We start from the raw sequence: 16,627 nt of genomic DNA, 5'->3' as shown, positions 1-16,627 counted from the left end.
CCCTCATTATCTTTTCTTTCATCTGTATTGCTGCTTGTGGCAGCTGTAGCTTCACGGCTGCTGCCTGTCCCAGCTGTCCCACTTCCTCCTGTGTTTCTGGTCCCACTCGAACGCTAAAGAACCCTCTTCCCCCAGCCCCAAGCATGGACACTCTCTCTCTGCTCGTCTATATATAAACCTGACACGGGCCAACTGCATCCCAAACGCTCTGCGCTCCTCTAATTTCTCCTTGCTTGGTGTAAGTTTTCCACACAAAGGGGCCAGGGCCAAGGAGCTTGGCAGTGTCTTTCTATCGGAGAGAGAAGGAGAGAGCTGTAGGGAAACGGAGGGTGGAGGAGGTGTAGGAGCACAGTACAAGGCCTGACCCAGTCTTCTGGGAGACCCAAAGGATTGTAAAGTTGGGAATCTTGCTAGAGACTGTGGAACACTGCTGGGGAAGATTTGGGCTTGGGTTCTTTTCAGGATTTTTTCCCCTCTGCTAAGATTGAGACCTTGTAGGTGAGAGACACTCAGAAGGAAAAATGGATTCCAGTGGAGGGCCAGCCCTGGCCTCGTTCATCATGAACGAAGATGAGCTGAAGAGGAAGCAACGGGAGAAGCTGAAGAAGCTACAGGCCACTGGTGGGAACCCCAGGCCCGCCCGCTCCCTCTTCTTTTTCACACTTAAGAACCCCTTCCGCAAGACCTGCATCAACATTGTGGAATGGAAGTATCCTTCAAACACATTTAGGCATCTGTGGCTGACCTGAGATACTAGATTGTACCTTGATTCTGACAGTATGCAGCCTGGCTGAATTTGAATGCCATCTTAATGGCAAGTTGGCTGTGACCAGCAGTTGAAACCATTGGCTTTGATGGAGATCTGGTACTTTTTTTTTTACAAGAACTGTTACTCTACAGCATTCTGGCTTTGTGCTTGTGCATCACAAAACCTGGCTTTCAACTGCTTGTCTGTCTAGGTACAACATATTATCTCAGGCCGGGAGGGCTGCTGTAGTAGCATTCAAAATTCAGGCTTAGCATTCATACATAAGAAAGCACAAGGCCAGAGAAACTACTTCTTAGTCCTCTACTTCTTAGGCTAAACTTCCAATTCTCTATACACCTATTTAGTACACTAGGCATGAATCTGACTACGGCTTCTATGTCCAGATAGTTCTTTATTTTAAGTCCCAAGTGACTGTCGGTTGAATGTTATACCCGATTTGGGTGTAGACATTGTTGCCATTTAAGATTCAGCCATATTGTTCTGTAGATAAAAATGTTCCACTGTCTTGGCTGCCTCGATCTGCATTAATAGAGAGGAAGTTGTTCTATTTAATCTCCTAGGTGCTGAAATCTTTGTCGTGAGCCGGAGGGAAGGTGTTAAGCTTTTGTTATCTGTCTGACCCACCACAGTTGAATGGAAACATGATCTCAGGTCTTTTCACTATCTAGGGTGTTGATGTGAAGACTGACCTCACATTATATAGAGACTATATATACAACCCCTTAATTGTGCGCTAAGAGACCAGCTGTCTGGTGCGTGGTTCTAAGCATGGAGAGAGGTTCTAAGCATGTCAGCTAATCAGCTTTGTTACTGGCTTTAATATCAATCTTTGCTCCTAGTAAATTCTTTGTACCTTCCCATATAATTAGTGTATGAGTGTTGGAATGACTGAGGGTGCTACGTCTAGTATAAAAAGAAATGTAGGCCCTACCTTGAAAAGAATTCTGTGGGTTTTGCGACATTCCCTACGAAAAAGAACACAAGTCCCATGTAAGGAGGCCTGGATTCTGTTTGCTTTGATGTAAGCAGTAGATGTTATTTCGGAGCCATTTTAATAAGCGTGCTAAAGTGGTTTGATAATATTCTGGGTGTGTGCAGCTGTTGTGTGAGATCACTTGTGCTAGACATGATGCTGAGCTGGCAGGGAAATTCTGATATCTTGCCCCCTACTGGCAGAAATGCACACCCATGCTCATACACTCATGTGGACTGTCCCACACTGTCCCATACAGGACTGCTTGGCAGATTGATGAACTGTTTCATGGATGGAGTTTCAAAGAGCAGTTCAAGTGCACAGTATATGACTGTTGAGTAGGTTGATAACATGGTTGCTGTTGTGGAAAACAATTCAAGCTGATGTTCGGTCGATTTAATTCAGCACTAGATCTAGAAATTAGGCAGAAGGACTGCTAGAACTTTATAGAGAGCATCTAATGGTTCAGTGTTATGTTTGAAAACTCAACATGTGGAACACTGTTTAAAAACACCATGGAATGGTCAGGCCCTGACCTTTGAGAAAGCTGGAGGTGTATCTTTCCACTATTAAGTGATGAGTCGTTCAGGTTTAGGACCAATAACCAACACACTATCAATTTGGTATTAAAACAGTGGGGGAATCGATCATGCAACATTCTGACCTTATTACCACTGTTGTCGCAGAATGCAATCAAATCCTCACAGCCATGCTCCAAAATGTAGTGGAAAGCCTTCCCAGGACAGTAGAGACAGCTACTCCAACAAGAACAGGATCAACTCTTTGAATTAACATTGAATGAGCAGGTGTCCCAATACCTTTGTCCATATAGTGTAGCCTTTAGCGACATTAAACCCTTTTCAGACTTCAGTGCTATCACAGCACAGTTCACATCAGTTCACCACCCTGCATGATTATCCTCTTTAAAGTACATTGTAATTGATTTGATTTGCCAGTGTTTTCCTGACCGATCTCCTCCAGGCCCTTTGAGATCATCATCCTGCTGACTATCTTTGCTAACTGTGTGGCTCTGGCTGTGTTTCTGCCCATGCCAGAGGAAGATACCAATTATACCAACTCTACCTTGGTGAGTTCCAGCTCCAGATGTTGGCTAAGCAGAAGGAAGCCTGTTGTTAATATTGTTGTTTAATAGATATACATTTTTGGCAAGGTCATGTAGTTAAAGGTAAAGGTGCACGTATCGGTCACTGTACAGCGAAAAGTGTCCTCCGCATTTTACCCATCTGTGGAAGTACACACACACTAACACACACACACACACACACATGTGAACTAGGGGTAGTGACACACACCCAACTCCAGCGGTGGGCAGCCAACTCCAGCACCTGGGGAGCAGAGAGGGTGAAGGGCCTTGCTTAAGGGCCCAATAGTGGCAGCTTTTCGAGCCCAGGAAGGAACCCACAACCCTGGAGCCTGGAGCGCTAACCGCTGAGCCACCACTGCCCTAGTCAAAGGTTGCATTTTGGTTGCTTTTAGCCACGACATATGGAATTACATTTATCAGTGTTTCATCAGATTTGGTTTATTTAGGCCAGTCATGACAGATCCAATTAGGAATACTGAAGCTTGCATAATTAATACTGACAGCAAATCATCTGTAACACTGTAATCACAGTAGATGTTAATTCTGTTCATTATCTACTATAATTAACACTGATTGAGGGTTATCCATGCTCGTTTGGTTGGGGTTGTCATTAAAGATCACCTCATATCTCAGCAGTGACTGATAGGCCGTAAGATGTTTTGACTCTGAAACTGAAGCTGGGCAGCTGGTATTGGTCAGGACGGTACTGTTTTGTGCTCTGGGCTTTATATTTAGACCCTGGGTAAGGAGGTGCAGCAGGGATGAAGCTGCAGACTTGCAGTCCACAGGAATGAGTGTGAGGTACAAAGATACATGCAAACCTCTAGGGGAATTTTTATATGATGTGCTCAGATATTTATTGCTCATATTGCCATTTTCATGGAGTGTATAAGCCCAGATGCTCCTACATGGTGCCTGGCTTGGATGTATGATTCTAGGATAAACTCTTAATTAGTTTCGAACATTCATATTATATTATGTGGAAGATCATGAAACTATGAAGGTTATTATTTTTAGCATCTTTATTTTTAAGAGTGTAGTTGGCCTGAGTGCTCTAGACTGTAGCTGTGCTGTCAGTATTCAACATATGCAAGAACTCATATATGTTCTTCTATTGGTTACATACAATTTTTATACTATTGCACAATTTGACAAGTACACTTTAGCCTCCTATACATTATCTACAGATGTTTGAAATTTGTGACTAACTGGCTTTTAACACAGTTGATTCTTCACAGTGTTAGACTTAGGGTTAAGATTAGAACCAGGGCTATGTTTAGGACCAGAGCTAGGGTTAGGTCTGAAAGTTACAGCAGAATTAAGTTTCTACGCACAGTGTATTCACAACTAAGAGCTTACAAACAACAAAGTTCAATCCAACACTCAACCTAAACAGCATCTGAACTATCTGGGTCAGACCTGCTGCCCAACAGCTTGCTCAGACTTCTAGTAGTAGGTTATCCAGCGTGTCACACAGATCGCTGTAATGCGTGTAATGATTCCTATAATCACTGCCCATTGCCCAGTCAGCTGTGGCAGCAGCCTAGCCAGGCTGGTAGCCTGGCCATTCCTCAAATATAAGTCATGAAACCTAAGCTGAAAACTGGAACCAAGAGCCCCCACCCAGGGCAGCCAGAAGTAGGTCGGCTGTGTTTCGGCACAGCTGTGCTCACTTTTGCTGAGAGAATATCTATAACCTTAGCATATTTTGTACAGTTTCATACAAAATGGTTATGGCTGCATTCTCAAAAATAAAGAGTCCTAAATGGTTGTTTCTGTAAAAAAAATAAAAATAAAAACCTTTGGGATATACACTTCACACTATGACCATGAGGTTATTTACAGTTTATAAAGGTTTTAAAAGAATAATCCATCCAAAATGTTGATTAAGAACCCAAAAATGGTTCTTCTGTAGCTTTGCTCCAAATAACTATTTTTAGTACCTTTATTTTAAAGAGCTGATGGAACGAGTTCAGATAGAGTGATATGATTTAGAGATTAGATTAAAAATGTAATATGAATCGGTTTTCCAGACCCATTTTAAGATTAAGCACTAAAGTTAAGTTTAAGACTAACCATCTCCAGAAAGAAGGACCTACAAGATTTGGGGTCAGACGTTTTAAAAGCTTTTTCATAGTAAACTTTCTTTTCTATTCTCCCTATATAAGAAGAGCGGGAGTCCCGTATGCTCTCTGTTATTTCTATGGGAAATGAATGCAAAAGAAACTGACCACAAAATGAATGTCCCCTACACTGTTGTTTGCAGATCAGAGCAAACAGAGTGGAAGATTACTGAAGTAAAGCAGCAGTGTTTAAGTATCAGTCAGTGTGACCCATTTCAGAGCATATCCAGGCACCACATGGCCGCCATGCACAGCCCTGTTAGCTGGTTATCCTCCAATTTTCCATAGTACTACAACACCAGTGCTGAAATCAATGGAATATGGATCCGCTATTGCTGAAGTCAAATGCTATTGGTGATGCAACTGTAACTGACTTAAGAGTTGGACTGCTTACCTTTACAGTGCCAGTGATATTTAGGTCATTTAAAAACACACTGAAATAACTTTTCAGGCTTAGTTCAGGCTGGTTTTCAATGATACAATTGATGCTGTATTTGCTTCCTAAACAATATAATAATATGAGGTTTAGATTATAAAGGTTATGCCTGATGTCTGATTAATGTTGTCTTTTTTCCTTGCAGGAAAGCCTGGAGTACATCTTTCTGGTCATTTTTACTCTGGAGTGTTTTCTAAAGATAATAGCATATGGGTTACTATTCCATGAAGGCGCCTATTTACGAAACTGTTGGAACATATTGGACTTTGTCATCGTGTTCATGGGGTGAGAATCAATCTCTCTCTCTATCTCTCTCTCTCTCTCTTTCTATATATATATAAATATTGCTTGTCTAGTCCCTGGTGAGGTGGGACACACACACCTTTTCCAAAGCAATATGTAAATATATATCACTTTAAACATTTACTTTACAGTAGCGGTACAGAAATGGAGCCATTTATTAAAGTGCTCTTTAAGGCATTACTCCAAAGAACCTTTTTGGCACGCTTATTTTTAAGTGCTTATAGAACCGGATTAGTAGAACAGCTCTCATTGACTGGTTTTGGTGAAAATCACTCTCAGTGATCAAAACTAAGCATGTGAAATTTACAATATGACACATGTAACAGTAACAAACACATTTAATATAATAATTAATATTATCTTTAATGCTGTTTATAGGCTCTTTACCTTAGCAGTGGATACAATCAACGCAATAGCTGGAGTGCCCACAGAGAAAGGAGGAGGGTTTGACATGAAAGCTCTCAGAGCCTTTCGAGTGCTTCGGCCACTTCGACTCGTCTCTGGAGTTCCTAGTAAGAGTCTTCTGCAAAAACCTCTTGCTCTAATGGAAACCCCACATGACTAATCACACAGTCATTCACTCCCACCTGTTCTTTCCCCCCAGGCCTGCAGGTAGTGATGAACTCCATTCTGAAAGCTATGCTGCCTTTGTTTCAAGTTGTTCTGCTGGTCTTCTTCTTGGTCACCCTTTTTGCCATCATGGGTTTGGAGCTATTCAAATGCAAGATGCACAAGACATGCTATTACCAAGGAACAAGTTAGTTCTTCTATTTATTTACATAATGAAACTTTACACCCCAGTATAATGTCATAATGTTGTGACTGAAAAACTGCGGTCTTTTGTCCTCTGTCATAGACATCATTGCCTTACGGGAGAATGAAGTGCCATCCCCTTGTGCCCAGGCTGGGAATGGCCGCCGCTGCACCATCAATGGGACAGAGTGCAGGGGAGGCTGGCCTGGTCCCAACTTTGGCATCACCCATTTTGACAACTTTGGCTTTGCCATGCTCACAGTTTTCCAGTGTATTACGATGGAAAGCTGGACTAACGTGCTCTACTGGGTAACTACAAACACTGTAAACAATTCTAGGAAATCTAGGAAAAGGCCTGATTAACGGGAACTCTACAATCGCTACAAACCAACATCTCGACAATATGATGTTGTCCATGTACAGTGTGGTGACATGCTTGGCTCCCGTTATATTACAGGTGAATGATGCTATTGGTAATGAATGGGCTTGGATCTACTTTGTGACACTGATTCTGTTGGGATCTTTCTTCGTCCTCAATCTGGTTCTTGGAGTACTCAGCGGGTAATTAATACATTTTTAAATATGCACATTCACGCACACATTCACGAGTAACCCACACAACACACTTCTTTTTTCACTGTACAACCTGTACCATCACCATCTGTGGTCTGATTTACACACATGCTTCCATTCTGTCTGTAGAGAGTTCTCTAAGGAGAGAGAGAAATGTAGGTCTAGAGGGGAATACCAGCAGATGCGAGAAAGACAGCAGATGGATGAAGATCTAAAAGGTTACATGGAATGGATCACACATGCTGAAGTCCTGGATGTTGATCAGGAAGGACAAGGTAAGCCTAATATTAATATATTTTTAGCCTGATATACTACAGTGTGTGGGTTTAGTGTTGGTGTTGTTTATCAGTAAATTGTTTGCATATTGTCACTGTCACGCAAAAACCTTGTATCTCTCATGTATCTCAAAATACCATACTTTCTTAACTTTCAAAGGAAGTCAATGTGAAAAGATTGTATGTCAAGTCAGTCTGGAGCATTTCTTGGTCTATTTATCATAAAATGTGACAATTGTAGAGGACAATTGCCAAATTAATTTTAGATGAAAACATGAAAAAAACAAAAGTGGAGATACAAGGTTTTTGTGTGACAATAATGATATGATGTCTTTTAAAGTAGTCTTGTAGGCCCTGTGGTTAAGTGTACAGTATGCAACAGCAACTTATTAGATAATTGCTGCCAGCAAGTTACTGTACATTCACAGTCTTCTTTTACAGTGTAGGCTACTGTTAACACATTTGCTTGGCATTTTATTGTCATTTGTATTCAAAATAAATTAGACTATAAATTGAGCATTGTCATATTTGATCTTATTGCAGTGTGGTACCATTTTAGAGAAGCTATAATCCACTTTTAAAATACATTTAAATGTGCCCTAGAATGGAAAACTGTATTTACTGTGACATAGTTAAATAATGAGAGCTGCTTAAGGTACATGAAAGTGACATACCATGAACCTCAAACACTTTCAAAAGCTATCCTATGTTAGTAAAACTGATCTGTAAAATGAGCCAATTCCAAACCTCCAAAACTGTTATGTATTGATTCATTATATTTACACACTCGAAACTGACATACATCCAACACACACTGAAGTGCTACAAAGCTTCCCAGTTCCTTTCTCTGTCAACAGGTCTTCTCCCTCTAAAGGACAGTGGTTCGGAGACAGAAAGCCTTTTTGAAATTGAAAGTTTAAACCGCATAGTGTACTACTAGTGAGTATGCTACGAGAACATTTTTCACATCTAATCTAGCCTCTGTCTCAGTAGACTCAGTGTTGCTCTCTGATTCCTAGTCGTCTCGCACGTCGCTGGAATCGAGTCTTACGACTGAAGTGTACTGTTTGGGTGAAGTCGAAAACGTTCTACTGGCTGGTGATCCTGGTGGTGTTTCTCAATACTCTGGCCATTGCCTCTGAGCATTACCCCCAGTCCGAATGGGCGACTCAGTTTCAAGGTCTGTCCTATAATGATCCAGTGCACTCTCACACTTGTTGACACCTAAAATTCATATTTAAGACAATTCCAAGATAGTTCTAACAGTATCTGTTTCATTCTGGCTGATTTTATATGTTACCTCCAAATTATTCCCAGTTTATGTTTAAAGATGTATCAAATTAGCACAGTGCCACTACAATGATGAACTTAATTTAAAGGGGCATTCCATCCTAAACCTGAGTGTTATGCTCTATCTTGTAGTGCAGAGCTGTACTGGTTTAAAAAACATGATCATTTTATACAACATATAATATATAAAACATATTTTTGTTTATCAATGTTCTTTTACTACACTAATCAGCATTTATTGTGCATTCAACCATTGTGATTTCCTTTAGTGCTCATCCAATCCTAAGCCACTGATATAGTGGCTAATAAATCCTATATAATATAATAATATATATAATCAATAAATACTAATTAGCTACTGCAATTCTTACTTCAGTAATTTTTTTCTTAATCAAACACTGTGCAGTATACCCAGATTTGGGAAATATAATGAATGTTAAAGCCAAAGCAATTTGCTTGTGTACTAGATACCACTAGCTCCAGAGGTGTATTACCCTTTCAGCCAGAGAAAAGGAGCCACACTGAGGTAATAAATCTAGATAGCCAGGTAGCTTCCTTTCTAATGTTAGCCTTCACTTCTTGTTCTCCTCCAGTAATTTCTTCATTCGTAATTTCAGTTATTTCTCAATTCATTATTGTTTCAAAATTTTCATGATGATTTAATGTTGTCATAAGATATCTGTCTTTCTAGCAGAAACCTTGAATCCTTTAGCACTCGCCAGCTACTGTAAAAAAAAACACATTCTAAACATCCCAAAAAAAACCCCCAAAAAACACAAGCAGTATAGTTTTTCTTTCCACCTTCAGAAAACCACCATCAGAAAGGGTGTTCCTTGCCTTCAGAGTGCTCCTCTAAAATGCTCAAATGACTGATGACATACAAGTTTCCAAACCCTCTAACTGCATCTCTTATGCTTGCAGACACTGTCAATAAGATCCTGCTCACCTGTTTTGCAATTGAGATGTTTGCGAAGATGTATGCCTTTGGCCCCCGTTCCTACTTCATGTCCATCTTTAACCGATTTGACTTCTTTGTGGTGACTGTGGGCATACTGGAGATCATCTTGGTTTCAGCAAATGTCATGACATCACTGGGCATCTCTGTAATGCGGTGCATTCGTCTTTTACGTCTGGTGAAGATCACAAAGTAAGGTCTCCCATCAAGGACAACATAATGGATTAGAATAAATTAATACAGTTCTAGACTCACAATACAGGCAAACATGGATTTTAAGTGGTTTATTATTCAATAAGTATTTTTGAATTGTTTGGTAACTACTGTATAAGTTATGGAAATATAAGTGAGGAATTTAAATGTGACCAGCCAACTGGTGTCTGATGTGTGCTTCATTAGCTTACAACTAAAGAAAACAGAAGATGTCAGGATAGCGTTGCTAACAAATAGACTGTCAGCAAGTACATGAATAATTGTCAATTGTTTGTTTAAAAATCTATCTAAAAGTTAATTAAGTAAAAGTAAATTAAGATACCACATGTGCTGAGGTAAATGTGCCTACGGTTTCACAAATTCCCCCACCATCCAGCTATGTGGAGATGTCTAGTTGTGTTTTTATAGACTAAATGAAGTCATACTGCGTACTAAACCAATTAGATGTGTAAGTGTAAAGGTAAATGAGGATCAGGATGGTTTTTAATGGGTTGGGAGGCTTTTTTGAGCATTAACAGAGATAAGATTGGTGACAGTCCACGGTCCAGTGTTTATTAGCAGGATTAGCCAAGTACTGTCTGCTGTAAACTAAAGAAGCACATATTAATAAATAATGCTCATTCTATTTACTTTTTTTTAATCAAACTATTACTTAGGATTTACTTATGAATGATTTCACTGACCCTGCAAACATTACATTACACTGCACAAAATCAAAGTTGTTCAAATATTCAGCACACTCAAAGGCTCATTCTTGCCTCATTATTAATGTATAATGGGTTTGTTTTTTGGCTCTTAGGTACTGGAAATCTCTCAGTAACCTGGTGGCCTCTTTAGTAAACTCAGTGCGCTCCATTGCCTGCCTTCTCCTCCTTCTCTTCCTCTTCATTGTCATCTTCGCTCTGCTGGGCATGCAAGTCTTCGGTGGCAAATTCAACTTCCCTGACAGGGATATCCAGCGCAGCAACTTTGACAACTTCCCACAGGCTCTCATCAGCGTGTTCCAGGTGCTCACGTTATTCTTGCTTTTTAGCAAAGCTTCTTTTAGTCTGTTTACAGATGATGTACTGATTATGAAAGCTGAGAAATTGTATTTATTATTCATATTCAGGTCATAACTGGGGAGGAGTGGGACACCATCATGTATAACGGAATCATGGCTCACGGTGGACCGTCGTCACCTGGAATTCTCGTCAGCATTTACTTCATCATCCTGTATGTCTGTGGAAACTGTATCCTTTGTACAATTGTGAGATCTGACATGAACAGTATTGGGGTTAAGGCTGATGTGTAGGGAATGTAAGTGAATAAGAAACATGAGATAGATGACGCAGCAGCACTGTCCCTAAGAATGAAGTGGAAACAATGTTTTGGGTGTATTGTTTGATTCTATATAACAATTACACATATTTTATACATTATAGATCACAAATAGTGTGCTGTACACTTTAAGACCCATCTTCCTCAGCCAGCTTTCGTCAGTCATCCTTTTGAATGTGTTCCTGGCCATTGCTGTGGATAACCTTACTGAGGCTGAGAGCCTTTCCTCAGCACAGAAAGAGAAAGAAGAGGAGAAAGCTAGGAAGAAGCTTATGAGGTAAACATCTCAGAATAATAAGAGTGTCAGACACCAGCAGCATATGATAATTCATCTATAAAAAGATTTTACAAACAATGCTGGCTTTGAAATGCTTGAATTAATGATTGTGTTCATTATTGTGCTCATTTGTGGCCTAAATAACTGTTTTGTAAATGTATAAACAATTGTTCATTGTTTTTATTGGTGTATTGTGTATTTTTGTGTATTCAGTAAGTTTTAAAAGGTCCACATTGTACTAAAATCAAATATAATTTAATTATACCGAATTGAATTATTTCCTTTCAATTAATCAATTAATAATCAAATCACTGGACAATTAACAGCACCGATTAAAATGAAGAATATATCTCTGATTGGATCTTTAAAAAAATATATCATGTGCAATGTCTATAGAATCTTCTTTGTTTCTTGCATCAGAACAGCCCCGCCACAAAAGAGCGAGGAGGAGAAAGCTGTGATGGTCAAGTCCAAACATAAAACTGAAGGCATGCCTACAACAGCAAAGGTACGACTAATCTGAGAGGCTTAGGTTTACTGTATGAGCTTATAGCTGCTGTACTCATTTTAGGGAAAGATACTGTCAGGTCCACAAATATTAAACTTTAAGTCTTTAAGGTTTTTAATATAAAATATATATCACATTAACCCACACTGTAAAACAGTCTTTTCAATAAAAAACATTATTATCTGCTTACAACCTAATTACTAAATCTGCAAATGACTAAACCTGTAAGGGTGAAATTGATTTAACTAATAAGAACTTTTCAGACAACTAACAACTACAGCAACTGTTGTTAAACATCAAAACTTAGAAATGTATATTAGACAGATTGTGCCTAAATTGAGTCAATACTAATAATGTGCGTGTTCAGTTGATGAATACTTAAATTCAAATTCAAAAAGCCTATTGTTATCAGATACTTAAGAAATTTTAATTATCAGAGCCTCAATATTCACCTGAGCCAGATATGAAATGTTTAAAAAGACCTTTATGAGAAAAGGCTTTTATTTGTCATCATTTTAATTGTTATCCTATGCAGAATAATTTAGGTTGTTTTCCGTAATATGACAGAAACAGTGATAATTATGAATACTATGTGCGTATTAGTCAACAGTGCCTTACTTACAGCTAAACAATATGATTTGGTAGCTAGCTAGTTACATTAGCTTGCTAATACCGGGCTGTAATTATTCTAGTTTAGGTCTTGTTAACCATGCACTGAATAAAAAAAAACGCCTGGTCTAACAACCAGCTACATCGGCCATGTATTCAAAAAGCCATATCACTTACCAGCAATTAAGAGTGTCTGTGTCTTTTTAAGTAATCTAGCTTGCTAGTGATAGTTTAGTAGTTATTAGCTTGTTTAGTAGAAATATATATACAAGCTATATCCCTTGGTTTTACTCTTTCACCATTGGGCAGAGAAATCCAGTGTAACATTGGCTCATTTATATACAGAGGAAAAGACTGTAATTGAGGTGTGATTGTTTTCTTACAACTTCTTAAATGGCCTTTCCCATCATGTTGCCAGATCTGAACTGTATTGCTGTGTCAACATTTTTTCCATCTGGCTTCTGTGTTTTCTGCAGCTTAAGGTGGATGAATTTGAATCAAATGTAAAAGAAGTGAAGGATCCATTTCCTCCAGCTGACTTTCCAGGTAAACCAAGACAAACAGTAAGCGTGTCTTATCAGCCCCTGCAGCAGGGGTTCATGGTGTGGTTAGGGTTCTCACAATGTGATACAGGGCGGCTCTAAATATGGCAGCGGCGATGAGCAAGATTAGCTGCACTATTATAAGCAAAGCTAAACATTAGCCTGTGTGCTCTATGCTCATTTATGGGACAGCTCGAAAATCCCCATGCTGGCTATTTTAGCATGACATTCCAAACAATAAATTTAACATTGCATTTCATCGCAGTTATAACAGGAAAAATGCAGTCCTTTTGTAGAAAAAGCACAAATGTTTAACTTTCGTGTCAGAAGGTTTTGTACTATTTCTGTTAGTCCATTTGAGTGACACGTTATGTTAAGCTATGTCTAAGAATTAATTAACAAACTTTTAGCCAGCAATTACAATTTTTAATAGAATTTGTAAGTATGTTTCATAGGATATGTAAACGGTTTTGATGCATTTTTAAGATACATTTAGATACATTTTTCAGCAACAAGAGCACTTTTTGTTGTATACTAATAGTTCATTCATTTTTACGAAGCAAACCTTGAAATGTTTTATTATCTTTAAGTGTTCTTGCAGTGTAAATGACTTAATGATTTAAGAAGTTTTGATGTGATAGCTATGATTTTCAACTTCTCATTAAAATGTCTTACTTATTTACCTCTTACTTACTTGCATCATTTACCTAATTTTATAACATTTTCTGTAGGTCAAATGACCTTTCTGTCAAAGCAGAAGTAATAAAAATCTGTCAGTAAGCGAAATTGCCTCCTCTACAATGCAATAAATGTCACAGTGTGTAATTGCAGACACTGTAGAAAGGTCAGACTTATTGAACAGTTATGAACTCTCTGGTCTGCTCAGGTGATGACGAGGAGGAAGAGCCAGAAATTCCTATTAGCCCAAGGCCCAGGCCCATGGCTGATTTGCAACTGAAAGAGACAGTGGTGCCCATGCCTGAAGCCAGCTCCTTTTTTATCTTTGGCCCACAGAACAAGTGAGTTGCTCCTGTCAAGGATGTTGTGGTGTGGTATTGTATTATGAATATGCTCTCACAACAACCTTCCCAGACTGGTGATGGTTAACTGTTAACTAAAGTTACTTAAGTTAACTGTTAACCTTTTACAGTACTTTTCAAAATGTGTTGAATTTTATTTTAAAATATTTATATTTATATTTATATATATTTTATTTATAAAATACCTTCATCCCTACCAAAAACATTAATTTCATTCTGCCCCTGCATATGTATTTACTGAAACTTATACAGTGGTCTGTGCATTTCCGGTAAGTCTATTCTGTTCTATTCCATTGACAGGTTCCGTAAACTGTGCCACAGAGCTATCAACGCAACCCCCTTTACCAACTTCATCCTCCTCCTCATTCTCCTCAGCAGTATCTCTCTGGCTGCTGAAGACCCCATCGACCCCAAATCGTTCAGGAACCAGGTGCTGAAATATGATTTACAAGAATGCCTAAACTTTTAGTGAAGATTGTATGTCGATGTATTTTTCAGTTAAACATGTGCAGTATATTTTACTAGTGACTATAAATTGTAATGTCAAAGGTAGTTATTTAATTGTTATTAAAATGTTATTTTGCACCAGTGTTAGCGTTAGGCCAACATAACATAACAATTCCTATAGGGATTTCAGAAAACTAGCAGAAATAGCGCTAGCAGAAATGATGGCCTAGCTGTGATATTCATGAAAATGATAGCCACTGAAAAACTAATACAAATATTATGAGTTACAATGTCATGACAGCAACAATATTTCAATCTAATTAATGCTGAATACATCTGACCATTTTATAGATCTTGGCTTATGCTGATATTGTCTTCACAACAGTTTTCACCATTGAGATTGTGCTTAAGGTAAAGTACTTTTTTTCATAAGAAATTATGAAACTCTTTATGACAGTTGTATCAATCGGTGGTCCTCGGTATGCAGCAGTGACTAGCATGTACTGCATTTGTGTCTCTCGTATGGCATGGATTCAGATGACGGTGTATGGCGCCTTCCTGCATACAGGCTCCTTCTGCCGGAACGCCTTCAACATCCTGGATCTAATCGTTGTTGCTGTTTCGCTCCTGTCCATGGGATTAGAGTGAGTGTAGTAGTGATGCTAAATGATGTTTGCTCATTTAGTAAGCTCATTTTGCTAAGGACTGTTACTGAAAACATGGTGTTGTGTTTCCCTGATGTAGGTCCAGTGCCATCTCTGTGATCAAGATTCTTAGGGTTTTGAGGGTGCTGAGGCCTCTTAGAGCCATAAATAGAGCCAAAGGGTTAAAGGTATGTCACAATATCAACATGAATATTTAAATAAAGCAAAATTGAATTTGTTCAATGTACTAGATATTTTCTTGAGTGTATTATGTCTGGTTTGCAGCATGTGGTCCAGTGTGTCTTTGTGGCCATCCAAACCATTGGCAATATCATTCTGGTCACCATGCTCCTAAACTTCATGTTTGCTTGCATTGGAGTCCAACTCTATAAGGTGAGATGTAAATCCAGTCTGCTGAGGTAGCTTGTCTTGTATGCCTGTTTGAGAGCTGTTGTAATGGTATTTTCTTTTTTATTTTTAAAGGGCAAATTCTACTCTTGCACAGATCCTTTGAAGCTAACCGAGGCTGAATGTCAGTGAGTACATTTTCACACTTATATGTTTCTTATCTGTTAGCAAACACCTTTTTTCTGAGTTGCCAAAGGCATTACTTGCTCTACTCAGATGCTGAAAGCAGAGCTCTCTTTTTGATAACGATCTCCTTTTGTTTGCGGTTCTCAGGGGAACATTTATAAAACATGTGCGGAACACACTCCATGATAAAGAGGTTCGCCAGAGGCAGTGGGTCAACGGCGACTTCAACTTCGACAACGTGCCAAACGCCATGCTAGCACTCTTTACTGTCTCCACATTTGAGGGATGGCCAGAGTGAGTTTTGGTGTATTGATCTTCTCTGGACAGCACTGCTGTTGTCTGGAAATTTCATGTAACAAACTTCTCCAGATGTCCCTTTTGAGATTTTTTTTATTTCTGTGACCTAAAATCCTTGATACACTTGGGTTAATGTATTTAATATTTGCTGCCTGTCCACAGACTGCTTTATAAGGCCATAGACTCTGATGCAGAAGACAGAGGCCCAGTCTATAACAACCGAGTGGACACCTCTTTATTCTTTGTCATTTACCTCATCATCATTGCTTTCTTCATGATGAACATCTTTGTGGGCTTTGTCATTGTCACCTTCCGTGAGCAGGGGGAGCAAGAGTACAAGAACTGTGAGCTGGACAAGAATCAGGTAACGAGCATGTGTTATCTTTTGTGGGAAACTGACCCATCTATGCCTTACCCACAACATTCTATTGTGGCAGCTGTTGAGAGGTTGGTCTTTGCATATTTAACTTGCATATTTAATATGTCGCAGCTAACCGATTAAACCATCCTAGATGTAATGCTCATTACACATATGAACGTCTAGTAATGTCCTCCATCTGTACAATAAAATTTGTATTACCAGTAATAAAGATTAACCGGTCTTCTAAAGATGGGAAAAATTCTGAGGACTTCTAACAAGG

The 16,627-nt window shown here is 39.0% G+C and overlaps 1 protein-coding gene across 2 annotated transcripts in view; it reads left to right on the top strand.

The window, feature by feature from the left end:
* Window positions 1-510: 510 nt before the first annotated feature.
* cacna1sb (calcium channel, voltage-dependent, L type, alpha 1S subunit, b) overlaps window positions 511-16,627 on the top strand; it is a 28,305-nt gene continuing 12,188 nt past the window's right edge. For both annotated transcript variants that reach the window (XM_072681732.1, XM_072681731.1), the window contains exons 1-25: window positions 511-709; window positions 2,724-2,829; window positions 5,552-5,691; window positions 6,088-6,221; window positions 6,314-6,466; window positions 6,566-6,771; window positions 6,920-7,023; window positions 7,165-7,310; window positions 8,168-8,249; window positions 8,330-8,490; window positions 9,522-9,747; window positions 10,568-10,775; window positions 10,880-11,000; window positions 11,251-11,365; window positions 11,786-11,873; window positions 12,959-13,028; window positions 13,911-14,043; window positions 14,365-14,494; window positions 14,863-14,922; window positions 15,049-15,155; window positions 15,256-15,343; window positions 15,441-15,548; window positions 15,639-15,691; window positions 15,837-15,983; window positions 16,149-16,350. In XM_072681732.1, the coding sequence (XP_072537833.1) occupies window positions 522-709; window positions 2,724-2,829; window positions 5,552-5,691; window positions 6,088-6,221; window positions 6,314-6,466; window positions 6,566-6,771; window positions 6,920-7,023; window positions 7,165-7,310; window positions 8,168-8,249; window positions 8,330-8,490; window positions 9,522-9,747; window positions 10,568-10,775; window positions 10,880-11,000; window positions 11,251-11,365; window positions 11,786-11,873; window positions 12,959-13,028; window positions 13,911-14,043; window positions 14,365-14,494; window positions 14,863-14,922; window positions 15,049-15,155; window positions 15,256-15,343; window positions 15,441-15,548; window positions 15,639-15,691; window positions 15,837-15,983; window positions 16,149-16,350 (3,276 nt within the window). In that variant the 5' untranslated portion in view covers window positions 511-521. The remainder of the gene's footprint in view (window positions 710-2,723; window positions 2,830-5,551; window positions 5,692-6,087; window positions 6,222-6,313; window positions 6,467-6,565; window positions 6,772-6,919; window positions 7,024-7,164; window positions 7,311-8,167; window positions 8,250-8,329; window positions 8,491-9,521; window positions 9,748-10,567; window positions 10,776-10,879; window positions 11,001-11,250; window positions 11,366-11,785; window positions 11,874-12,958; window positions 13,029-13,910; window positions 14,044-14,364; window positions 14,495-14,862; window positions 14,923-15,048; window positions 15,156-15,255; window positions 15,344-15,440; window positions 15,549-15,638; window positions 15,692-15,836; window positions 15,984-16,148; window positions 16,351-16,627) is intronic.

This window comes from Salminus brasiliensis, chromosome 6, assembly GCF_030463535.1.
Source record: "Salminus brasiliensis chromosome 6, fSalBra1.hap2, whole genome shotgun sequence".
Taxonomy (NCBI): domain Eukaryota; kingdom Metazoa; phylum Chordata; class Actinopteri; order Characiformes; family Bryconidae; genus Salminus; species Salminus brasiliensis.
This window is presented reverse-complemented; position numbering and strand designations above follow the sequence as displayed.